The sequence below is a fragment of the Somniosus microcephalus genome, chromosome 28, assembly GCF_052327205.1.
Source record: "Somniosus microcephalus isolate GS21.2 chromosome 28, FLI_Smic_1.0, whole genome shotgun sequence".
Classification (NCBI taxonomy): Eukaryota; Metazoa; Chordata; class Chondrichthyes; order Squaliformes; family Somniosidae; genus Somniosus; species Somniosus microcephalus.
In genome coordinates this window covers 30,159,725-30,185,556 of record NC_141014.1, presented here as the reverse complement: position 1 = coordinate 30,185,556, position 25,832 = coordinate 30,159,725, and the positions used below count along the sequence as shown (strand labels likewise).

At 48.9% G+C, this 25,832-nt stretch overlaps 1 protein-coding gene across 2 annotated transcripts in view; it reads right to left on the bottom strand.

The window, feature by feature from the left end:
• The window catches only part of LOC147099490 (uncharacterized), a 295,990-nt gene extending 273,511 nt beyond the window's left edge, over nucleotides 1–22,479 (bottom strand). Inside the window, exons 1-5 of one of the 2 annotated variants that reach the window (XM_085969670.1) lie at nucleotides 22,375–22,479; nucleotides 15,058–15,194; nucleotides 9,659–9,824; nucleotides 6,222–6,331; nucleotides 1,417–1,580 (exon numbers count right to left, since the gene is read on the bottom strand). In XM_085969670.1, coding sequence (XP_085825796.1) covers nucleotides 1,417–1,580; nucleotides 6,222–6,331; nucleotides 9,659–9,824; nucleotides 15,058–15,167 — 550 coding nt within the window. In that variant the 5' untranslated portion in view covers nucleotides 15,168–15,194; nucleotides 22,375–22,479. Of the gene's footprint in view, nucleotides 1–1,416; nucleotides 1,581–6,221; nucleotides 6,332–9,658; nucleotides 9,825–15,057; nucleotides 15,195–19,847; nucleotides 20,066–22,374 lie in introns of those variants that run through there. The other variant, XM_085969671.1, reaches the window with a different exon arrangement.
• Between the last annotated feature and the right edge of the window lie 3,353 nt (nucleotides 22,480–25,832).

The following is a 25,832-nucleotide window of genomic DNA, read 5'->3' as shown; positions in this document are numbered from 1 at the left end:
AGTTCAAGACAAATAAATCCCCAAGTACTTTTTAAATGCGATGAGGGTTTCTGCCTCTACCACCCTTTCGGGCAGTGAGTTCCAGACCCCCACCACCCTCTGGGTGAAAGAATTTCTCCTCAACTCCCCTCTAATCCTCCAACCAATTACTTTAGATCCATGCCCCCTGGTTATTGACCTCTCTGCTAAGGGAAATAGGTCCTTCCTATCCACTCTATCTAGGACCCTCAGAATTTTCTATACCTCAATCAAGTTTCCCCTCAGCCTCCTTTGTTCCAAAGAAAACAACCCCAGTCCATCCAATCTTTTATCTTATAGCTAACATTCTCCAGTCCTGGCAACATCCTCGTAAATCTCCTCTGTACCCTCTCCAGTGCAATCACATCCTCGGTTAAGAAGGCAAATGGTATGTTGGCCTTCGTAGCGAGAGGGTTTGAGTACAGGAACAAGGATGTCTTGCTGCAGTTGTACAGGGCCTTGGTGAGACCACATCTGGAGTATTGTGTGCAGTTTTGGTCGCCTTATCTGAGGAAGGATGTTCTTGCCATGGAGGGAGTTCAGCGAAGATTCACCAGGCTGATACCTGGGATGGCAGGAATGACGTATGAGGAGAGATTGGGTCGATTGGGCCTATACTCGCTGGAGTTTAGAAGAATGAGAGGGGATCTCATTGAAACTTATAAAATTCTGACATGACTGGACAGACTAGATGCAGGAAGGATGTTCTCGATGGTCGGGGAGTCCAGAACCAGGGGTCACAGTCTAAGGATAAGGGGTAAGCCACTTAGGACAGAAATGAGGAGGAATTTCTTCACCCAGAGAGTGGTGAACCTGTGGAATTCTCTACCACAGAAGGCAGTAGAGGCCAATTCATTAAATATATTCAAGAAGGAGTTGGATATATTTCTTAAGGCTAAAGGGATCAAGTGATATGGGGAGAAGGCAGGGACAGTGTACTGAATTTGGATGATCAGCCATGATTGCATTGAATGGCGGAGCAGGCTCGAGGGGCCGAATGGCCTGCTCCTGCTCCTATCTTCTATGTTTCTATGTTTCTTCCTGACATGTGGTGACTAGAACTGTACACTTTGTGCTGTGTCACTAGCTAATATTGAAGTATTTCGGGGTCAGCTGGCTCTGGGTTAGCCTTTAGGGCCGGGACAAAAGACGTGGCCCCACTGTTTCCAATGGAGCCACTTCAGAGCACCGAGGACATTCCCCTGTCGGGGACAGGTCACAGAGTGGGCGAGCAGGGGCACCCGAACCTGGCCCATCTCCCCAAGACAATTTACATGCTAAAAAAAAAGTCAGAGAAGATTTTTCGAAGTGTATGATTTTATCAAATAAAATGTGCAAATACATTTTACAAAAAGTACCCCCCCTCTGATTTCCCTTCCCCTTTAAAGGGTCACATACCGTGGTTGATGAAGGAAGCAGGCCCCAGCCAGAGCTGAGCACATTTTTTGCGGGTTGAGTACATCACACTGAAGTCATTCTCCCCTGGGCGCAGGAGGGATTCCTCCTCCTCGGAGAGCTCAGCCAAGCAGCCAACAAGCAACTCAATCTTATCATTCTCCTTCCTGTTGAATAAGAACCAAATTGTTGATTAAACCGGTGGGGTGGGGTGGGGAAAGGAAAGGAGAAAGCTGCTCAAAGACATTGCCACACAAACCCCAGTGGCTCGACTGGTAAATGCACTGCTTTGTGTGTCGAAGTAAACCAGAGAGACCAGGAAGATCTCAGGATCCACAGACTTTGCGGAGTTAACTTATCCCAGCCAAGGACGTAGCAAGGGCCCTACACCTGGCCTCTTCGCCTCAGGGTAAGGGAGGGGGAAGAAAACACACACATCCTGGGTTCCTGTAATGCTGGCTGGAAAGCGCAACAAATGGGTGGATGTCAAGTGAAAACTGGAGAGGGCTCAGCTCGGATGATACCCCCCCCCCCCCCCGACCGCATGGATGAATAGCCTGCCAAAACAACCTGGCTAAACTCACATGCCATGGAAACATATCATATCCTGACACGAGCCTCCAGGAGAGGAGGGTATTAAGTCATTCTATAATTCTAAGCCCACAGGAAGGCTGCTTTTATATATTTCACTTGATAGTTAAATATCCCAGCAACTCACCAAGGCTTCTTCGATAGCTCCTGCCAAACCTGCAACCTCTACCGCCTAGAAGGACAAGGGCAGCAGGCGCATGGGAACACCATCACCTCCAAGTCACACACCATCCTGACTTAGAACTATATCGCCGTTCCTTCATCATCGCTGGGTCAAAATCCTGGAACTCCCTCCCCAACAGCACTGTGGGAGCACCTTCACCACACGGACTGCAGCGGTTCAAGAAGGCGGCTCACCACCACCTTCTCAAGGGCAATTAGGGATGGGCAATAAATGCCGGCCATGCCAGCGACGCTTACATCCCATGAATGAATAAGAAAAAAGGTTTTTCAGCCTGTGGGCCACTGGATTCCCATACCTCCTTCAGGATCTCTGCAAGCCGCAACGAGGTATGAATTAGCAGCCTAGGGTTCATTTGCTCTTCCTCCAAAGGTGTGCCCTGTTGTCAGTTGGAAGCTTCCTCAGTGAGCTCCAGCCCCAAGTAAGCAATCCAAAAAAAAGACTAGCACCTTTCGCGACCTCAGATCGTCCCAAAGCACTTTACAGCCAATGAAGTACTTTTAAGGTGCAGCAACTGTTGCAATGTAGGAAACGCATCAGCCAATTTGTGCACAATGACCAATCTTTTTTTTTTAGTTATGTTGGTTGAGGGATAAGCATTGGCCAGGACACCGGGGAGAACTCCCCTGCTCTTCATCAAAATAGCGCCCTGGGATTAGTTACGTCCACCTGAGGGGGCAGACAGAGCCTCGGTTTAATGCCTCATAGAAAGAAACGAAAGCCTTGCATTTATACAGCACCTTTCACGACCACCGGACGTCCCAAAGCTCTATACAGCCAATGAAGTACTTTTGAAGTGCAGTCACTGTTGTAATGTAGGAAACACGGCAGCCATTTTGTGCACAGCAAGCTCCCACAAACAGCAATGTAACCAGATAATCCGTTTTAGTGAGGTTGATTGAGGGATAAATAATGGCCGGAACAACAGGGATAACTCCTCTGCTCTGCTTGAAAACAGTACCCTGGGATCCTTACGTCCACCTGAGCGCAGACGGGGCCTCGGTTTAACGTCGCATCCGAAAGATGGCACCTCCGACAGCGCAGCGCTCCCTCAGCACTGCACTGGAGCGCCAGCATAGATTTTGTGCTTAAGTCTCTGAAGTACATCGATCATGCTGGATCAGGCAATTGATACTAACCATTTGACATTACCACGGAATTCAATTACAAAGGCGCCGGCTATTTCGGGCAATTCAATAAGCTTTTCGCACCCCACTTAAAGTGCTGTTAACTATTTGCCTGAGCAGCTGAGTGCCTTGGAGCGCTGTGTGTGTTTATCTGTTTTTAATGCCCGAGGAACAGCTGATTGAAGCTGCCCAAAGCCTCCACTTTCCGACTGCCGTGGCGGTTAACTGTGCAAGCAGCTGGCGCAGACTTCAGGCAGCTGTTCGCTAACTACGGACAATCTGTTGGTTTTCGTTTAAATAAATTATAATCCGATTTTGGATCGATTCAGCAGCGTGCAACACATGTCCCCGCCACCTTTTATCCTCGACACTTGCCTCTTCAAAACCTTGTGCACTAGGGAGTCCGATGGACCTAGCGGCCACCACGTATAGCGGGCAAATCGCATTTGCGTGAACGTGCCTGCTATATGCGGTGGGGACTGCACGTAGAAATATTTTGTGCTCAAAGTTTAAAAAAAAAAATCATTCATGGGATGTGGGCGTCGCTGGCAAGGCCAGCATTTATTGACCATCCCTAATTGCCCTTTGAGAAGGTGGTGGCAAGCCGCCTACTTGAACCGCTGCAGTCCGTGAGGTAAAGGTACTCAATTTCAATTTCATTTGTCACATAACCAAATACAACAAGTGAAATCCAGTCAGTGAAATGCTTTTTTCTTAACGAGCTGAGCGCACCAAGCAGCAAAGGACACTTAGCTGCCTGGTACGCACGGAGCCCGCGAGGACGGCAGCCATCTTCATCGGCACCATCACAAGCCTCCCACAGTGCTGTTAGGACTATTATTGTTTTTTATTATTGATACAACCGAGTGGCTCGCTAGGCCATTACAGAGGGCAGTTAAGAGGTTAAGAGTCAACCACATTGCTGGGGGTCTGGAGTCACATATAGGCCAGACCGGGTAAGGGCAGCAGATTTCTTTCCCTAAAGGACATTAGCGAACCAGATGGGTTTTTACAACAATCGTGGTTCACCATTACTGATCTGAGCTTTGTATTCCAGATTTATTTAATTCGCTGAATTGAAATTCCTCCAGCCACCGTGGTGGGATTAGAACTCAAGGGCCAGATTTTCAGTGTGCCGTGAGGCAGGCTTTCAGGCGTCCGGGGGGGCAAAAATCCCGAATTCGGGGGTCCCGACACCATCGCACCCAAAACCCGCCTTCATGTAAGTTTCAAGGGAGGCGGGTACCCGCCCCGCACTGGGACCCGTCGACCTGAGGCGGGAAGGGATTAGTGCCAATTAACTGCCCGTTAACAGGTAGTTAACAGGCAGTTTTTAGCCTAATCCCTATTTTTAATGTTGTAGTGTGGGATTCCCGACGGCTCCAAACCATGCCAAGTTAGAGGAGGCGGGCCGTCGGGTTGAAGGACTTGGAGGGGTCGCGATGTCAGTGTTCAGGTGAGTGATGGGTGCATGAGTGCAAAGGTAAGTGTGTTTGGTGTGTCTAAAGTGTGTAAAGAAGTTTTACTTACCTGTACTTACCTTAACAGCCTTTCTTCCTCTAGGCTGCGGGAGTCCATCACTCAGCCGGCACTGAAAGCTGAACGGCTGCGATCTGTCAAAAGTGACAGCCTTCAGCTTTCAGTGCCGGTGACAGTTCTAACTGTGTCTGCGTAGAAGGACTCAGGTTAGAAGTCAGACTGTCAGTGTTTGACAGCTTCAAACAGCTGTGAAACACTGATATTTCATCTGTCAAAAACTCTTGACAGATGGAATTTCAGTCTGTGACGTCACCTGTTGCCGGGTGGCCCTTAATTGGCCTGCTGAGCCCGCTGGGCGGGCTCAACAAGGTCAATCAAGGGAAAATCGCATCGATTGGCCGGACGTCAATGGAGGCGGGACTAAAACCTGAAAGTTGTAGTACCGCCTCCTTCCCGACAGCTTAAGGAAAATCCAGCCCCAAGTCTCTGGATCATTAGTCCAGGCCTTTGGAGTACTAGTCCAGTAACAGAACCACTATGCTACTGTTCCCAAAAGTTAAAGGATGTTCGTACATGGGGAAAGCCATCCTGAGATCACCAATCTGTGCCGAATTAGGAACAGTTTTGTGCTTTGGGCCTACACTGACCAGAAACTGGATTGAGACAGCCCAAATTCATTTCACGTTAGGACCCTTCCAACCGGCAGACTTTGGAAAGAAAGAACTTGCATTCATATAGCGCCTTTCATGTCTTCAGGCCAATTAATTACTTTTGTAGTTTCGTTAATTATTGTTACTTTGGCAAAACGCGGCAGCCAATTTGTGCATAGCAGGGTCCAGTAAACAGCAATGAGATAAATGACGAGCACTGTTTTGGTGGGGTTGGTTGAAGGATAAAATGTTGGCCAGAAGACTGGGAGAACTCCTTGCTCTTTTCTGAACTGCACAAGGGATCTTTTGTAAGGACAGACGTGCATTTCTATAGCGCCTTTCACGACCACCGGACGTCCCAAAGTGCTTTACAGCCAATGAGGTACCTTCTGAAGTGTAGTTACTGTTGTAATGTAGGAAACATGGCAGCCAATTTGCGCACAGCAAGCTCCCACAAACAGCAATGTGATAATGACCAGATAATCTGTTTTAGTGTTGTTGACTGAGTCATAAATATAATATCCACCTGAACAGGCAGACAGGGCCATTGTTTTAGATCTGACCCAAAAGACAGTGCCTCCAAAAGTGCACAAGTCCTGGAGCGGGGCTTGAACCTGTGCTCTTCTGACTCAGAGATACCTGTGCTACCAACTGAGCCAAGTTGACACGTTGAGCTTGACTGGACTTCAACCCAAGTTACAGAAGTGAAAGGCCAGCGTCTTATCCCGTGACACCATCCACTCCTCCACTTCTATCATATTAAAAGACAAAGAAACATACCACTTTCTCAAGGACACGATCTTGGCTCCATTGGATTCTGAAGAGTATCGATTACACGGCAGAATTTCAAAGCCACTTTCAGGTAGGAATATACGAAGATAACGGAATACCTAAATCAAGGGCAGAAATCCAGGAGTTTAACAAATGAACTATTCTGAAAAAGCATTTGTACAGTAAATTCTACTTACATTTGTGTGTGTGTGTGTGTGTGTGTGTGTGTGTGTGTGTGTGTGTGTGTGTGTGTGTGTGTATATAGAGCGTGTTAAGAACATAAGACGTAGGAGCAGGAGTCGGTCATTCGGCCCCTCGAGCCTGCTCCGCCATTCAATAAGATCATGGCTGATCTGATCTTGGCCTCAACTCCACTTCCCTGCCCGCTCCCCATAACCCTCAACTCCCTTATCGTTCAAAAATCTGTCTATCTCCACCTTAAATATATTCAATGGCCCAGCCTCCACAGCTCTCTGGGGAAGAGAATTCCAAAGATTCTCCACCCTCAGAGAAGAAATTCCTCCTCATTTCCGATTTAAATGGGTGCCCCCTTATTCTGAAACGATGCCCCCTAGTTCTGGATTCACCCACGAGGTAGATGAGGTAACTTCTTCTCCTCATCTACCCTGTCAAGCCTGGACTACAAAACTACAAAAAACAAGATTAAAAAAAATACTGACAATGAGTAAAACAATTTGGTTCGCAAAAGGCACTGTCCAGTGAAGTACTCACCTGAACAGACAAGCAGGTCCCAAAGTTGATGCCTGATCTCAGCCAATGCGGCAGCAGCTGGTACCAGTGCCTCAGGCTGGGGGTGGGGGAAAGTGTGAAGAGAAAAATCAGAGCGGGTGCCTGATCCCTAGCCAATGAGTCCCGCTGGTGCGCGGATGTTGGGCGAGGGCAAAATCAGGCTAGACTGTGATACCAAAAGTAGAGTTGCCCGTCAAGCTACACTTTCTGGGCTCGCACATAAAGAATGGATGCTTAGATGAGGCCCCCCAGAGGGCTGCCAATGCCCGTAGAGCTACACTCCAGTACAAGTCAGAGCCTTATGGAGAGCGAGGCAGAGGAACAAAAGGGAACAATTTAGAAATGCACCATTTAGAGTGGATAGACTCCAGCTCGGGGCTTTATAACTGTTTCTACAAGACATATAAAATGCACATTTCAGTAGAGGGACACATGATATAGTTTCACCCTGATGGCTTAGCAATTGAGTGCACCACACGGTGCGGTACGGAGTTGAGGCTGTGGCAGGGGCTCCACAGTTGTCCTCAGCACTCCTGGCTTACATAAGAAATAGGAGCAGGAGTTGGCCATATGGCCCCTCGAGCCTGCTCCGCCATTCAATAAGAAAATGGCTGATCTTAAAATATTGGCCAGGACACTGGGGAGAACTTCCTTGCTCTTCTTCAAAATAGCGCCGCGAGATCTTTTACGCCCACCTGAGAGGGCAGATGAGGCCTCGGCTTAATGTTTCATCTGAAAGACAGCTCCTCTGACAGCGTAGCATTCCCTCAGTACCGCGCTAGAGTGTCAGCCTAGGTTTTTGTGCTCGAGTCTCTGGAGTGGGACTTGAACCCACGACCTTCTGGCTCAGAGGCGAGAGTGCTACCCACTGAGCCACGGTACTTATAGTTAGGGAGCAGGGAACAAAGAAAAAGAATATCAGCCAAGGCATCCGTTCCTGCCCATGCTATCATGTGCTGCAAAATGCACGTATGGACGATGCGTGAAGACGGGATGGGGTGTGGCAGTGGTAGCATAGAAACATAGAAGATAGGAGCAGGAGTAGGCCATTCGGCCCCTCGAGCCTGCTCCGCCATTTAATGAGATCATGGCTGATCATCCAAATTCAGTACCCTGTCCCTGCTTTCTCCCCATATCCCTTGATCCCTTTAGTCTTAAGAAATATATCTAACTCCTTCTTGAATATATTTAATGAATTGGCCTCAACTGCCTTCTGTGGTAGAGAATTCCACAGGTTCACCACTCTCTGGGTGAAGAAATTCCTCCTCATCTCAGTCCTAAATGGCTTACCCCTTATCCTTAGACTGTGACCCCTGGTTCTGGACTCCCCCGCCATCGGGAACATCCTTCCTGCATCTAGTCTGTCTAGTCCTGTTAGAATTTTATAAGTTTCAATGAGATCCCCTCTCATTCTTCTAAACTCCAGCGAATATAAGCCCAATCGACCCAATCTCTCCTCATACGTCATTCCTGCCTTCCCAGGTATCAGTCTGGTGAATCTTCGCTGCACTCCCTCCATGGCAAGAACATCCTTCCTCAGATAAGGCGACCAAAACTGCACACAATCCTCAAGGTGTGGTCTCACCAAGGCCCTGTACAATGCAGCAAGACATCCTAGCTCCTGTACTTGAATCCTCTCGCTATGAAGGCCAACATACCATTTGCCTTCTTAACCGCCTGCTGCACCTGCATGCTTACCTTCAGCGACTGGTGCACAAGGACACCCAGGTCTCGTTGCACTTCCCCTTCTCCCAATCTATTGCCGTTCAGATAATCATCTGCCTTCCTGTTTTTGTCACCAAAGTGGATAACCTCGCATTTATCCACATTATACTGCATCTGCCCAATCACCCAACCTGTCCAAATCATACTGGAGTTTCTCGGCATCCTCCTCACAGCACACACGCCCACCCAGCTTTGTGTCGTCTGCAAACTTGGAGATATTACATCTAGTTCCCTCGTCTAGATCATGAATATATATTGTGAATAGCTGGGGTCCTAGCACCGATCTCTGCAGTACCCCACTAGTCACTGCCTGCCACTCGGAAAAAGACGTGTTTATTCCAACTCTTTGCTTTCTATCTGCCAACCAGTTCTCTATCCAAGTCAGTACCTTACTCCTAATCCCATGTGCTTTAACTTTGCACGCTAATCCCTTATGCGGTACCTTATCGAAAGCCTTCTGAAAGTCCAAATACACCACATCCACTGGTTCTCCCTTATCTATTCTACCAGTTACATCCTCAAAAAATTCCAGTAGATTAGTCAAGCACGATTTACCTTTTGTAAATCCATGTTGACTTTGTCCGATCCTGTCACTGTTTTCCAAGTGCTCTGCTATTATATCTTTTATAATGGACTTTAGCATTTTCCCCACTACCGATGTCAGGCTTACCGGTCTATAATTCCCCGTTTTCTCTCTACCACCTTTTTTAAATAGTGGGGTTACATTAGCTACCCTCCAATCCATGGGAACTGTGCCAGAGTCTTTGGAAGATGACCAGCAATGCATCTACTATTTCTAGGGCCACTTCAGTAACCCCCACAGCTGAATAGCCTACAAGATTCTGTCTGGGCTCATGTACGAAGCTTGGGCACTTGGGCATGGTGACGAGGGCTGCCAACATCCCAGCAAGACTCAGCGCCTTCAGGAAAGGGAGAAAACCAGCAAACGAAAGACCCACCTGCTCACTCACCTGAGCTTTGAATATTTCTTCTTCGAGAGGTGTTTTGTGCATGAAGTAATGCCAGGCCCAGTCCCCTAGCGTCAAGGCCCGGTATACAGTCTTCAAGTCTTGTGACTTAAGAAACTTTTGTAGAATGTCCCTGAGGTATTGGTGTCTCCTTACAACGGGTCGATTGCTGGCATAAAACAAAAGCCCACAGAACCGTTGAAAATTAAACTCGTTACTTCAAACCCAAGTCAAACAAGAACAAAACAATAAGCAGAACTTCTGTGCTGCTTTGTATCCTCAAAGGCTTAATGATTGGCAACTAAAATACAGTCTCACCAAAAGGAAGTCAGCAGTCAGCCATAAGCCACTAAAGAAAATAAAGGCTTAATAAGATAAGAAATCGGAGCAGGAGTCGGCCATTCGTCCCTTCGAGCCTGCTCAGCCATTCAATAAGATCAAGGCTGATCTATCTCAACTCCACCTTGCCGCACTATCCCCATATCCCTTGATTCCCTAAGTATCCAAAAATCTATCGATCTCTGTCTTGAATATACTCAACGACTGAGCCTCCACAGCCCTCTGGGGCAGAGAATTCCAAAGATTCACCACCCTCTGAGTGAAGAAATTTCTCCTCATCTCAGTCCTAAATGGCCGACCTCTTATTCTGCGATTGTGACCCCTGGTTCTGGACTCCCCAGCCAGGGGAAACATCCTCCCTGCCCTGTCAAGCCCATTAAGAATTTTATACGTTTCAATGAGATCACCTCGAATTCTTCTAAACTCCAGGGAATATAGGGTTATTGCATTTATATAGCACCTTTCACAACTTCAGGATGTACCAAAGCACTTCACAATCGACAAAGTACTTCTGAAGTGTAGTCACCATTGTAATGTACAGGAAACTTTTTTTTATCCGGCACGGACGGGACCGACGTGGTGCCAGTTCATCAAAAATTCCGGATAACCGAATGCTATAGTAAAAGATAGGGAGAGCTGACAGCTCAATCAAATCAAATCAATCAAATCAACTTTTATTGTCATTGTTAGTGCACAAGTGCAGTACAACGAAATGTAGGCTTGCGGCTCCCGAGAGTGTACATTTAGATTAAGACATTTAAACATTCAACATACATTTGGCTTGTAGTATATTAACATAAATATGACCATAATAAAGTGCATTGGCAGATGTGCAGGCTTTAGAGTTTATTTGTGGAGTTCAGTAGGATGACAACCCTGGGAAAGAAGCTGTTCCTAAATCTGGTCGTACGGGTGCGAATGCATCTGTAGCGTCTCCCAGATGGTAGGAGGGCGAGCAGACTGTGGCTGGGGTGGGTAGGGTCTCTGATGATGGACCGTGACCTCCGTAGACAGCGTTTCTGGTATATGTGCTCTATGGTCGGTAGCCGGGTGCTGGTAATGCGTTGGGCAGTTTTGACTACCCGCTGCAGGGCTTTCCGGTCATAGTAGCTACAGCTGCCATACCATACTGTGATACAGTTTGTCAGGATGCTCTCTATAGTGCAGCGGTAAAAGTTAGAGAGGATCAGGGGTGACAGATTACATCCCTTCAGCCTCCTTAGGAAATATAGGCGCTGCTAGGCCTTTTTCACCAGAGAGGAGGTGTTGCGGGACCAGGAGAGGTCTTCCGTGATGTGGACTCCGAGGAACTTAAAGCTGTCCACCCTTTCCGCCACAGCCCCATTGATGTGGATGGGGGTGTGACTTCCGCCTTTGGACTTCCTGAAGTCCACAATGATTTCTTTTGTTTTCTTGGTGTTAAGGGCCAGGTTGTTATCGGCGCACCACTTCACGAGATGTTGGACCTCCTCCCTGTAGGCTGACTCATCGTTGTTGGTGATCTGGCCTACTACCGTGGTGTCATCCGCAAACTTGATGATGGTGTTGGAACCATTAACAGCCACACAGTCGTGGGTGAAGAGGGAGTAGAGGAGGGGGCTCAGCACACATCCTTGTGGGGCCCCCGTGTTCAGGGTCAGGGGGGAGGAGGTGTGGTTACCTAATTTGACAGACTGGGGTCTGTTTGTTAGGAAGTCCAGGGTCCAGTTGCAGAGGGAAGTGTTCAGGCCAAGAGTTTGGAGTTTGGTGGCCAGCTTGTTGGGGACGATAGTGTTGAATGCTGAGCTGAGCTGTAGTCTATAAACAGCATTCTGATGTAGGTCTCCTTACCATCTAGGTGATTCAGTGCCGAGTGTAGAGCAGTTGTGATTGCATCCTCCGTTGATCTGTTTGCACGATAGGCAAACTGGTGTTGGTCAAGGGAGGCAGGAACACTGGCTTTGATGTGGGCTAAGACCAGTCTCTCGAAACAGTTCATTATGATGGGTGTGAGTGCGACAGGTCGATAGTCGTTCAGGCACGTCACAGCCGTTTGTTTTGGCACAGGAATAATGGTAGCGGTCTTGAAGCATGTAGGGACTACTGCCTGGGCCAATGACAGATTGAAGATGGCGGTGAAGACATCAGCCAGCTGATCAGCACATTCCTTGAGTACCCGTCCAGGGATGCTATCCGGTCCAGCAGCCTTTCGTGTGTTCACTCCGCGTAGAACACCCCTTACGTCGGAGGTCGACAGAGTGAGCACCTGGTCTTCCGGGGGTGGCAAGGCTTTGGTAGCCGGCTCCATGCTGTCCCTGTCGAAGCGAGCGTAGAAGTTGTTAAGCTCCTCCGGAAGGGAGGCATCGCTAACCGGGGGACTGGTGTTTTTGCCCTTGTAGTCAGTGATGGACTGGATGCCTTGCCACATGCGCCGGGGGTCCGAGTTGTTGCGGAAGTGATCCTCTATCCGCAGTGTCTGTTTCCTTTTGGCAGTCCTGATACCCTTTTTTAGGTTGGTCCTAGCTGCACTGTAAGCCGCCGCGTCGCCAGATTTAAATGCTGCGTTGCGTGCTTTCAACAGTGAGCGGACCTCTCCGTTCATCCAGGGTTTCTGGTTGGGGTATGTCCTGATATTTTTATGGGTCGTGACGACCTCGACGCAGCTGTTGATGTAGAATAGCACTGTGGATGCGTATTCCTCGATGTCATTATGGGCAAACATGCCCCAGTCAGTGCGTTCGAAGCAGTCCTGAAGCTCCGATACTGCCCCCTCTGGCCATACTTTCACTGCTCTCACTGATGTTCTCCCACTTTTGATGAGCGGTTTGTATGCCGGGGCTAGAAACAGAGAGAGGTGGTCAGACTTCCCAAGGTGGGGGCAGGGAATGGGGGAATGGCCTTATAAGCGTCTACAATGCTCGTGTAGACTTGATCCAGTGTGTTCTCCCCTCGTGGGGCAGGAGACATTCTGGTGGAATTTCGGTAGTACAGTTTTTAGGTTTATGTGATTGAAGTCCCCCGCGACGATAAAAGCTCCGTCTGGGTGCGCAGTTTGTTGTTCGCTGATGGCCCTGTAGAGGTCCTTCAGTGCTAGTTTGGCATTAGCGTGTGGTGGGATGTAGACCGCAGTGATGATAACAGCCGTGAATTCCCGAGGCAGGTAGAAGGGTCTGCACCTTACCATGAGGAATTCCAAATCAGCCGAGCAGGATCTATCAATTATATCAGTGTTAGTGCACCAGGCATTGTTAGTGTAAATGCACAAACCGCCTCCCTTGCTCTTACCGGAGTCTGCAGTTCTGTCGGCGCGGAAGACCGTGCGTCCTTCTAGTTGGATGGTGGTGTCAGGGATGCCGTTGTTCAGCCAGGTCTCTGTGAAGATCATGGCGCAGCATTCCTTTGTCCTTTTCTGTGTGGAGAGATCCAGTTTGATCTCATCCATTTTGTTCTCCAGTGACCTGACGTTGGCCAGGAAAATACTTGGGAGGGAGGGTTTGTGTGGGGCCCTCTTCAGCCTGTGTTGGATACCGGCCCTCTTACCCCGCTTCTGCTTGCATTCCCTGCGCGGTCTGCGCTGACTTCCGGCTGGGGAAGGACGCCACGCTGGTCCCGGGGGTCGGGCGATGTCGGGAGGCAGATCGATGCCGCCGAGTGTAAGCCGCACGCAGTCGGCCCCGATGTCGAGGAGCGTCTGCCGGCTGTACGGTAGGTCAGCCTTTAATTCCCGAATCAGCAGAGTCCAGAAGAGACTCAGAAGGAGGGTGAAAACGCTCAGTCTCGGGAGAGACAAAGCCGCTGCGTCCGTGCGCGCCGCCATGTGCGTGCGTGCTCCGTATAAAGCAACAAACCCTGTTGCTTAGCAACTGTAGAACAATGGCCACAAGTTCCAAACGTCTCTGTAGCTTAGCAACAGCTGCAGCCACACCCTTGCACAGCACAGATGGAAGAAGGCAAATAAATATGAAGTAAAACCTAATCCTGAATTTTGCCGGTTAACCGAGATTTCCGGTTATTTAGGTGCCGGTAAATCGAAAGTTTCCTGTAGTTACCATTGTAATGTAAGCAAACACAACAGCCAATTTGTGCACAAGGTCCCACAACCAACCCCTTTTGCCTCGCACCATCATCCCTTTTGTCATTTAATCTCTCCTGCCTTCCATCCTATCACAGGCCTTCCCTTTGTTTCTGTCTTCGCCTCCCCCCAACCTTTCCCTGCCGCTGTACTTGCTTAAAACCTGTTACATCTCTAACTTTTTCCAGTTCTGATGAAAGGTCATTGACCTGAAACGTTAACTCTGTTTCTCTCTCCGCACATGCTGCTGGATCTGCTGAGTGTTCCAGCATTTTCTGTTTTTATTCCAGATTTCCACTACCCTTTGTGTGAAGAAGTGCTTCCCGACATCACCCCTGAACGGCCTGGCTCTAGTTTTAAAGGTGTTGCCCCCTGGTTCTGGACTCCCCCCACCAGAGGAAATAGTTTCTATCTACCCTATTGAGTCACTTAATCAGCGCAGGCAGTTTAGACGTTTCCAGTGGACATTTGGATGACCGAGCTCAATTAGATTGGCTACAGCCAAGAAAGATTCACATTTCTACAGCGCCTTTCACGACCTCAGGACGTCCCAAAGCTGTTTACAGCCAATGAAGTACTTTTTGAAGTGTAGTCACTGTTGTAATGTAGGAAACGCGGCAGCCATTTTGCACACAGTAAGCTCCCACAAACAGCAATGTGATAATGACCAGATAACCTGTCTTAGTGATGTTGATTGAGGGATAAATATTGGCCGGGACACTGGGGAGAACTCCCCCTGCTCTTCTTTGAAATAGTGCCACGGGATCTTTTACATCCACCTGAGAGGACAGCCGGGGCCTCTCGGTTTAACGTCTCATCTGAAAGACGGCACCTCCGACAATGTAGCAGCTTCCTCGGTACTGGCACCGAGTGTCGGCCTAGATTTTGTGCTCAAGTCTCTGGAGTGGGACTTGAACCCACAACCTTCTGACTCAGAGCCGGGTGTGCTACCCACTGAGCCACAGCTGACACCAGAAGAAAAGCAAACTGACTTGATTTGTCGAACGTTTACCTGATGTTCATTTTGTGGGTTTGAAAACCCAAGTAAGGGTCCAGCACCAGGCTTGTTGCGAGATCATCGTATTCGCAGAGATCTCTAGCTGTCACGCGTATGGATTCCATGTCCTGCAATCACCATACTGTTGTTTCCTGCATGTAGAAAGAACACATCTGATTAAATAACCACACAAAGTAAAGAGAACATGCTATACAGCCTTATAATTAGGGCTGTAATGAAATCCAGATCTCCAAATCCCTCTTCCCTTTCACCAAGCCCAGAAACTCATAAATCTTCAACTCCCAAGCTCTAATCTGCCCGATACTGTAAACTCTTAGAACAAACTAACTCCTTGTCACATAATGCAAACAAACTGTTGTCAACAGTCAAGCAGAGCCTTCACGATTCCTCAGTTAAGTACACTCCTGAGCCATGCAGAACGCAAGGTACCAGGCCCACTTCCGATTCTGTGCAGAATTAATAGATCTGAGCCAAGGTAGCAGGTAAGGCACTACAATTAGAGTCAGTGCTGCTGGGTTAGTGAGGGCGGACGGTCAGTCAGGGTCCTTGCACTTGATTGCTAGGTGACCTCTGCTGCGTGCATATTAAGGAGGACAGGGTTAGGTTTGTGATGCTCCCAGTGGCCAAATAGCCCATCACAATTATCAAGGCAGAGGCGTGAATACTACTTCCGTGTGACGGCGAAAGCTTATAATGGGATGACTAGTTTGGCTGTCCATTCAATGGCCTCCTGGGATGTCGAGTGCAGAAATGAGGTGCCTCCCGCAACAGATCTTAGTGGGCAGGTTGATGTGATGTGTTCCATGGTCTGGAACTCATGGCCACACTTCGGGTCGTCCCTCATCTTCCACTGGTGGAGCAGGTGGCTGCACTGTCCATGCCCTGGGCGGATTGGGTTGAGCGCTGTCCGCTGTCTTCGAGGGCGGTCAAAGCCGGGGACCTCTGCTGTTGGGTCAGTGACGAGGTGTTGCTTCTTTATGTTGCGTGCGTCCCACGATTCTGTCCCATCTGGATAGTGGGTCGATACTAGCTGCATGAATATTGGCTGCTGTGTCCCAGAATGGCCGGCGCGATTTTAAATGCTTTCGTGGTGGCCATTCATGCAGCTGGTGTCAACTCACTATCCAGATGGACGGAATCATGGGATGCATGCAACATAAAGAGGCATGAATAATTCACAATAGCCAATTAGGCGACATTTTACTTCTGAGGCCCAAACCTTTCTAGCGCCCGATAGGCGAGCCGGAGACCAGTTTCAGGAAATAAACTTGGGCAAGAGAAAAGCAGATAAACTCTGGCACAAGCCCAAAACTCTCGGAGCGTCACACAGTGGCACAAAGCTTTTCAAAGGCAGTCTACATTTTTCCGTTGACGATGCCACTCTGTGGAGGATTGCCATCCCAGCACTGGAGGGTGCCAGCAACCCTCTAGCGCTTCACCCAAGTGGCCAATTCTCATTTATGAGTCAAGACGCCGACTGTTGTCAAGACTATTTGATTGCGGAGGACAATACAGGTGAACCTGATGCTGACATACAGGAAACTCTTCTTTTTCTGGCACCGGCGGGACCGGCGTGGTGCCGGTTGATCAAAAAGTCCGGATTACAGAGAGGTATACTTACCAAGGTACAAGAGCCTCGTACACGGCCACAAATCCAGGCGTCCCTGTTGCATGGCAACAGGTGTAGGAACCCCGGTTACACGGCCACAGATCCAGGAACCCCGGTTACACGGCCACAGATCCAGGAACCCCGGTTACACGGCCACAGATCCAGGAACCCCGGTTACACGGCCACAGATCCAGGAACCCCGGTTACACGGCCACAGATCCAGGAACCCCGGTTACACGGCCACAGATCCAGGAACCCCGGTTACACGGCCACAGATCCAGGAACCCCGGTTACACGGCCACTAATATGAAGTAAAACTTACCTGAACCTACTCCTGAATTTTGCCGGTTAAGAGAGCTTTCCGGTTATTTAGGTGCCGGTAAAAAGAGAATTTCCTGTATCTGCACTTTCCAGCACGGGGGACTGGATAGGAGTGCTCTGGATGATTTTTCCCCTCCCCAGTCCAGAGTGCTAAGGTCCAATTATAATATCTGTACCAGCTAGTTAAGCGCAGACCAGTGATCGAACTGGTCTATATTGCTTAGTAGCGTACACCCATCAAACCATTAGGGCAACCCTGTGGCTTCCTTCATAACACTGTTCCTCTTAGAAGTTTTGTTGTCCAAAGAAAATGAGTCCTCCTAGCGGGGCAACAATTGGAGCACGACAACTGGGCCCTTAGGTTAGGGAAGCGCAAAACTAGCCAGAGCGCCCACTCTTGAGGCTATCCAGCAACAAGAATTTGCATTTATATGATGCCTTTTGATGTAGAAAAACATCTCAGGGGCTTCAGAGTCGTGTGGAAAACGACACTGAGCCACAGAAGGAAAGATTAGGAGGGGTAACCAAAAGCTTGGCCAAAGAGCCTCGGTGGTTGAAGGGATGACCACCGACAGTGTGGGGAAGGATGCATAAGATGCTGTAGTTAGAGGAACGGAGACTGCTGGGTGGGGGGGGGGGGGTGGGGGGGGAGCGAAAGGGGGTAAATTATAAGGCTGGAAGAAGTTACAGAGGAGGAGGCCACGGAAGGATTGAAAGACGAAGACGAAAATGTTTAATTTGAGGTGTTGAGTGTCTGGGAACCAGCGCAGAACAGCGAGGATGGAGTGATGGGCGTGGGGTAGGATACAGGCAGCAATGTTTTGGACGAGCTAGAGTTTAGGAAGGGTGGGAGGACGGAAGGACGACCAGGGAAGCACTGGGAGTAATCGAGTCTGGAGGTGGCAAAGGCACAGAGGCATAGAATTTATAGCACAGAAACAGACCACTCAACCCAACTGGTCTATGCCGGTGTTTACGCTCCACACGAGCCTCCTCCCACCTTATTTCATCTCACCCTATCAGCATAATCTTCTATTCCTTTCTCCCTCGTGTGTTTATCTAGCTTCCCCTTTCTATGCTATCCGCCTCAACGACTCCCTGTGGTAACAAGTTCCACATTGAAAAATGGGGACACAGCAGGGCTCGCCCGGGGTGCGGATTTCAGCGGCGGAGGGGCGGAAGTAGGGGCCCTTGCTGGAAGATGCGGGTGTGAGGGAGACAGGATCGGGCTTGCCTGCAGCAGAGTAGCCCACTGACACTCACTGCTTTCCTCCCGCAGTCTCTGCACCGAGCGACTTCTCATTCTCGGTGATTGCCACCTCCATCTCAACTCATCATGCCCTCTCTCCTCTGGGTTCACTGCCCTCCATCCTCCCTTATTTTCTCCCTCCATATAAACTCCCCTACATATATTCACGGCCACCCCCTCGACCTTGCCATCTCATGTGGCCTCTCCAGTCCCATCATATCAATCATAGTCCCATCGTATCAATCATAGAGAAGGCCATCTCTGATCACATCTGGCTATCTCTCTCCACTCATATCTCCCTTCCCCGTCCCAACCCCACTTCCTTCTGTGTCCACCCCTGGAAAAAGAAATCTCCCCCAGGTCACTTACAACGGCACTTTCAAATTCCCAACTGTCTAGCCTTTGGCCCTCCATTCACCACAACATTTCTGCAGCTACCAACCTGCTCATCAAAGACCCTACCCACCCCAGCCACAGTCTGTTCGCCCTCCTGCCATCTGGGAGACGCTACAGATGCATTCGCACCCGAACGACCAGATTTAGGAACAGCTTCTTTCCCAGGGCTGTCATCCTACTGAACTCCACAAATAAACTCTGAAGCCTGCACATCTGCCAATGCACTTTATTATGTTTATGTTAATGTATTATAAGCCAAATGAATGTTGAATGTTTAAATGTCTTAATCTAAATGTACACTCTCGGGAGCTGCAAGCCTACATTTCGTTGTACTGCACTTGTGCACTAACAATGACAATAAAGTTGATTATCATCATCTCCACCTTTAATGCCCTTGTCCCTATTAAAACCAGTACTCTCTCGCACTCTGGTCGTTCCCCCTGGTACGGCCCTCAACTCTGCTCTGTTCAGTCCAAGGAATGCAGACTTGAACGTTTATAGTGGATAACTAGTCCAGCCATTCATTGCCAGATCTGGCTAGACCACGCAAAGATAACCCCGACTTCTCTTCTCCACTACAATCTGTCTTCTCAAACCCCTCTCCCCTGCCCCCTCCACCAAAAAGTGAGAGGAGCTCCTGGACTTCTTTGTCACTAAGATTGAGACCATCCGTTTAGCTGCCTCTGCCGCTTCCCCATGCCTAGCCCTAGCCTCGCATCTTTCTCCAGTTTCTCTCCTATCTCCCCTCATGCACTCTCTGAGCTCATCTTGTCCACGAGACCCATATCCTGCTCACTCGACCATATTCCCACCAAACTTCCCTTCCTTGCCCCCATGTTAGCTGATATTATTAACAGTTCCCTTTCCTCGCTAAAGTCCTTGAACGTGTTGTCGCCTCCCAAATCAGTGCCCATCTTACCCGCAACTCCATCTTTGAACCCCTCCAAACAGGTTTCTGCCCCGCCACAGCACTGAAACACCTCTCATTAAAGTCACAAATGACATCCTATGTGACTGTGACCTCTCCCTCCTCATCCTTCGCGACCTGTCTGCAGCATTTCACACAGCTGTCCACACCATTCTCCTCCAACGCCTCTCCTCCGTTGTCCAGCTGGGTGGGACTGCACGCTCCTGATTCTATTCCCACCTATTCAATCGTAGCCAGGGAATCACCTGCAATGGCTTCTCTTCCCACCCCTGCACCGTTACCTCTGGCATGCTTCAAGGATCTATCCTTGGTCCCCTCTTATTCCTCATTTCCACGCTGTCCCTCGGCGACATCGTCCGTAAACACGACGTCGGGTTCCACATGTATGCCGACGACACCAGCTCTACCTCACCACCACCTTTCTCGATCGCTCCACTGCCTCTGATTTGTCACGCTGCATATCCGGTACTGGATGAGCAGAAATTTCCTCCAACTAAATATTGGGAAGATTGAAGCCGTTATCTTCGGTCCCCGCCACGAACTCCGTTTCCCGAGCCTCTCCCACCAATCTTCCCTCCAAACTCCATCCCTCTCCCTGGCCACTGTCTGAGGCTGAACCGGACTGTTCGCAATCTTGGCGTCTTAGTTGACCCAGCGATGAGCTTCCGACCCCATATTCGCTCCATCACCAAGACTGCCTACTTCCACCTTCGTAACATCGCTCGTCTTCACGGCGGCCTCAGCTCATCTGCTGCTGAAACCCTCATTTCTTTACCCAGAGAGTGGTGAACCTGTGGAATTCTCTACCACAGAAGGCAGTTGAGGCCAACTTATTAAATATATTCAAGAAGGAGTTAGATATATTTCTTAAGGCTAAAGGGATCAAGGGATATGGGGAGAAAGCAGGGACAGGGTACTGAATTTGGATGATCAGCCATGATCGCATTGAATGGCGGAGCAGGCTCGAGGGGCCGAATGGCCTACTCCTGCTCCTATCTTCTATGTTTCTATGTTTCATCCATGCCTTTGTTATCTCTAGTCTCAACTATTACAATACTCCCCTGGCCAGCCTCCCACCTTACACCATCCGTAAACTTGAGTTCATCCAAAACTCTGCTACCCGTGTCCGAACTCGCACCAAGTCCCGTTCACCCGTCACCCTGTGCTCGCTGACCTACATTGCCTCCTGGTCTGGCAACACCTAGATTTTAAAATTCTCATCCTTGTTTTCAAATCCTTCCATGGCCTCACCCCTCCCTATCTCCTCCAGCCCTACAACAAATGTTCCCTTTAAGCTCTGCGCTGTCTGGAGGTTCCACGCAGCCGGCTCACCGGCTTTTGAATGAAAAAAACGCACATACACGGAAATTTGAACGGGCCGCGCAGCCCGATAAAGGGGTCGCGCACCCAAAAAACAATTGCCTACAACCCTTCGAGATCTCTGCGCTCCTCCAATTCGGGCCTCTTGCACATCCCCAATTTTTAGCGCTCCAACATTGGCAGCCGTGCCTTCAGCTGCCTAGGCCCTAAGCTCTGTAATTCCCTCCCTGAACCTTTACGTCTTTCTTTCCTCCTTTCAGACGCTCCTTAAGCTTTTGGTCACCTGTCCTAATATCTCCTTATGTGGCTTGGTGTCGAATATGAAGCAGAGAATTTGTATTGTGTAACTGTCCTGCACTCACTGCACTTTGCTGGAGTAATCGCCCAGCTTTTAATCGGGAAATGCTGTTGCAGTTACGGTCATGAGTGACAGCTGTGGCTCAGTGGGTAGTAGTCTCGCCTCCGAGGCAGAAGGTCGTGGGTTCGAGCCCCACTCCAGAGACTTGAGCACAAAAATCTAGGTTGACACTCCCAATGCAATACCGAGGGAGTGCTGCAGTGTTGGAGGTGCCGGCTTTCGGAAGAGACGTTAAACCGAGGTCATGGTGCTATTGGAAGAGCAGGGGAGTTCTCCCCGGTGTCCTGGCCAATATTTATCCCTCAACCAACATCACTAAAGCAGATTATCTGGTCATTATCACATTGCTGTTTGTGGGGGAAAAAAGACTAAAAGTTTATAGCTGTCGTCATGGTCCTGCCCCCTATTTAGCTGATGAAGCGGTTATAAGAGACAGATTAAGAGGGAAATGTAATCCCTTGGGTAACCAGGTCATAAGCTCTGGAATTCCCTCCCTAAACCTCTCCGCCTCTCTCTCGCGCTCTCTCTCTCTCTCCTCCTTTAAGACGCTCCTTAAAACCTACCTCTTCGACCAAGCTTTTGGTCACCTATCTTAATATCTCCTTATGTAGCTCGGTGTCAAATTTTGTTTGATAACGCTCCTGTGAAGCGACTCCCCGGGCGGACGTAAAAGATCCCATGGCACTACTGGAAGAGCAGGGGGAGTTCTCCCCGGTGTCCTGGGGCCAATATTTATTCCTCAGTCAACATCACTATAAACAGATTAGCCGGTCATTATCACATTGCTGTTTGCGGGAGCTTGCTGTGCACAAATTGGCCGCCGTGTTTCCCACATTACAACAGTGACTGCACTTCAAAAAGTACTTCATTGGCTGTAAAGCGTTTTGGGACGTCCTGAGCTGGTGAAAGGCGCTATAGAAATGCAAGTCTTTCTTTCTTTAAAGGGCTGGATCTGCTAGACATTGACAGTATGTTTGTAAACAAAGGGCAATAGCTTAGATTTCCATTTTCAGGCTCTGAAATTATTTTTTAATGATCAAAAACATCCCAAAAACCTACTTTGGGCTTTAAATTAAAAACATTTTTTTTTAGCATTGCCAAAAAAAAAGCAAATGATCCCGCAGGCTTACCTTTTAAAAGCAATGAAGACAATCCCGAGTGCCTCCGCACCTCACACAAACCTGCTGCCGGCCCATCCCGCCCCCCCTAAGCCCCGTGATTGGGCCACGGTCGGGGATGACCTCACCGCCCTGCCTCCTGATTGCTCGGCGGCACGTCAATTAATCCTCGTTTCCGCCTGTCAGCAGGTTAGCATGCGCCGGAAGTGTAGGCCGCTCTGAAGCCTGCCTTGCGTTGCTAAGCGACCTTCTCCGACCCCCCCCTCCACCCATTCTCTTTATCAAAAAATACATTTTTAGAAAATGTGTCGAAGCCATGAACGTAAATTTGGGTTCAGATGCCGTCACCAGAAACTAAAAAGAAAAATTATGAGTTTTAATTAAAAATAATTGTCTACCTTGTGCCCTGGTTACCCAAGGGATTACATTTCACTCTTTATCTGTCTCTTATAACAGCTCCATCACCAAACGGGGTCAGGAGCTTGACAACAGCTATAAACTTATAGTTTTTTTTGTTCTCTCACAGACAAAGCACAGGCAGAATTGCTGAGAGACAAGTCATTGTTAAGAGTGCTTTGCATCAAAATACTTAGATTTGCATTTATAGACCGCCTTTCATGACCACCGGACGTTCCAAAGCGCTTTACAGCCAATGAAGTACTTTTTGAAGTGTCGTCACTGTTGTAATGTGGGAAACGTGGCGGCCAATTTGCGCACAGCAAGCTCCCACAAACAGCAATGTGATAATGACCAGATCATCCTGTTTTTAGTGATGTTGTTTGAGGGATAATAATAATTCAACTTTATTGTCATTGTACAATGCACAAGTACATGAACAACGAAATGTGATCTTGCAAGCTCCCATGAGTCCAGTACAAATAACATTAACATTAACGTAAATAGCACTGTCCTGGGAGAAGCAAAGCCACTGCGTCTGTGCGCGCCGCCATTCCATTTCCACCATTCCTCCTGTCCGACAATCTTCAGCCCAACGCCCGGGCCTGCTCACCAGCCGCCCCTCCTCGGGGCTCCTTCCGTGACCTTCTGCACCTGGTCTTCCCTGATGGTCACCCCTCCAGGTACTAACCAGGCCTGGCTCTGCTTAGCTTCCAAGCCTTGCCAGTGACCCTGTCCCTAGTCCCAGGAACAGGGCCGGGCCACCAGGGTTAACTCCCCTGCTCTTCTTCGAAATAGTGCCGTGGGATCTTTTACGTCCACCTGAGAGAGCAGACGGGCCCTGGGTTTAACGTCTCATCCGAAAGACTTTGCATACACTTTGCGTCTCAAAATGTAAAGCGTGTGCATAAATATTTTTAACTGGGTTTGTAATCTGTGCTGCTCTTACTAATTGTAAATTATCACGCCTAGCTGTGGTGTTTTTCTAAAAATTGGCACCGAAGAAGGTTCGGGAACAAAGACCAAGCTTCCCAACTGCTTGACCCTCACTGCTTAGAATATGCAACAACAACAACAACTTGCATTTATATAGTGCCTGAACGTACTGAAATCACAGAATCACAGAAACCCCACAGTGCAGATCGAGGCCATTTCGGCCCATTGAGCCTGCACCGACACATATCCCACCCGATCCCCGTAACCCCTACACCAACACATATCCCACCCTATCCCCGTAACCCCACGTATTTAATCCCCCTAACACTAAGGGTCAATTTATCATAGCCAAATCAACCTAACCCGCACATCTTTGGACTGTGGGAGGAAACCGGAGCACCCGGAGGAAACCCACGCAAACACGGGGAGAATGTGCAAACTCCACACAGACAGTCACCCGAGGCCGGATTCGAACCCGGGTCCCTGGCGCTGTGAGGCAACAGTGCTAACCACTATGCCACCGTGCTGCCCCACGGTGCTTCCCCACTGTCCCAAGGTGCTTCACAGGTGCGTTACTGAGCCACATAAAGAGATATTAGGACAGGTGACCAAAAGCTTGGTCAAATAGGCAGATTTTAAGGCGTTCTGATGAATGGCCAGTGACCTGAAACATTAATTCTGTTTCTCTCTCCACAGATGCTGCCTGACCTGCTGATTATTTCCAGCATTTTCTGTTTTTATTTCAGATTTTAAGGAGCATCTTAAAGGAGCACGGTGGCATAGTGGTTAGCACTGTTGCCTCACAGCGCCAGAGACCCGGGTTCGAATCCGGCCTTGGGCGACTGTCTGTGTGGAGTTTGCACATTCTCCCCGTGTTTGCGTGGGTTTTCTCCGGGTGCTCCGGTTTCCTCCCACAGTCCAAAGATGTGCGGGTTAGGTTGATTGGCTATGATAAATTGACCCTTAGTGTTAGGGGGATTAAATACGTGGGGTTACAAGGATAGGGTGGGATATGTGTTGGTGTAGGGGTTACGGGGATCGGGTGGGATATGTGTCGGTGCAGGCTTGATGGGTCGAAATGGCCTCTATCTGCACTGTGGGGTTTCTGTGTGTTTCTGTGTGAGGAGAGAGAGGTAGAAACACAGAGAGGTTCAGGGATGGAATTCCAGAGCTTAGGGTCTAGATAGCTGAAGGCACGGTGGGGTTGGCGATGCTGAATGTGCTTACAAGAAAAACAGAAGATGGTTAGTTGGCTGATATTTACACAACACAATGGAAAGAAACAGAAGGAATTCAAAACATGAGAGAGACAATGAGCATGTGAATTGTTGAGACGGTCAGGTCTGAATTGGAAACATCAGATGGCTAAACAGGGCAGGATCCAACAACCCAAACCAAAGAAAAGTAGGCTGACACCAAGGGAGTAGACACCCCTGCCAACACGGTGGCCTGACAGAGGGTCTCTCCACCCCAGGCACCAACCTGCCTCTCCCTCAGTGATTGGAGTATCTGTTGATTCTCTCCCTTACCCCCCCTCCCCCTTTGTCCCTCTTTTACTCCGCCTTACTAGAATGGCTATTTACCTTTCAGTCTTTTCTTCAGGTCTGATGAAAGGTACACAAGCAAAATGCCAAAACCTGTCGTTTTACAGATGCTGACTGATTAATATGTATTTTCAGCATTTTCAGTTTTCTTTCAGACTTCCAGCATTTGCAGTTTTCATTTTTATTTAACTGTATATTTAGTAAAGCTATTGTACATTGTGATTGCATGGTGCTTGCAGAAGGATTGTATTGACACCCTCAGGTTTATTGGCACAACTGCACCCCGCTCACCCATCACCCCTGAGCTCGCTGACCTACATTGGCTCTTCGACCGGCAACGCCTCAATTTAAAAATTCTCATCTTCCGATTAGGCACTTTACAGCCTTCCGGACTCAATATCGAGTTCAACAATTTCAGATCATAACCTCGGCCCCTATTACATTTTTATATATATTTTTTATCCACACCTTTGTTTTGGCCCTTCCCCCTTTTTTTCTCTCCCACATGGCAGCTGTCTCTCACTCTGCCAGCGCATTTCACAACTCACCTAGAGCCGTCTTTTGTCTCTCCACTAGTCCTATCACCATCTCGTC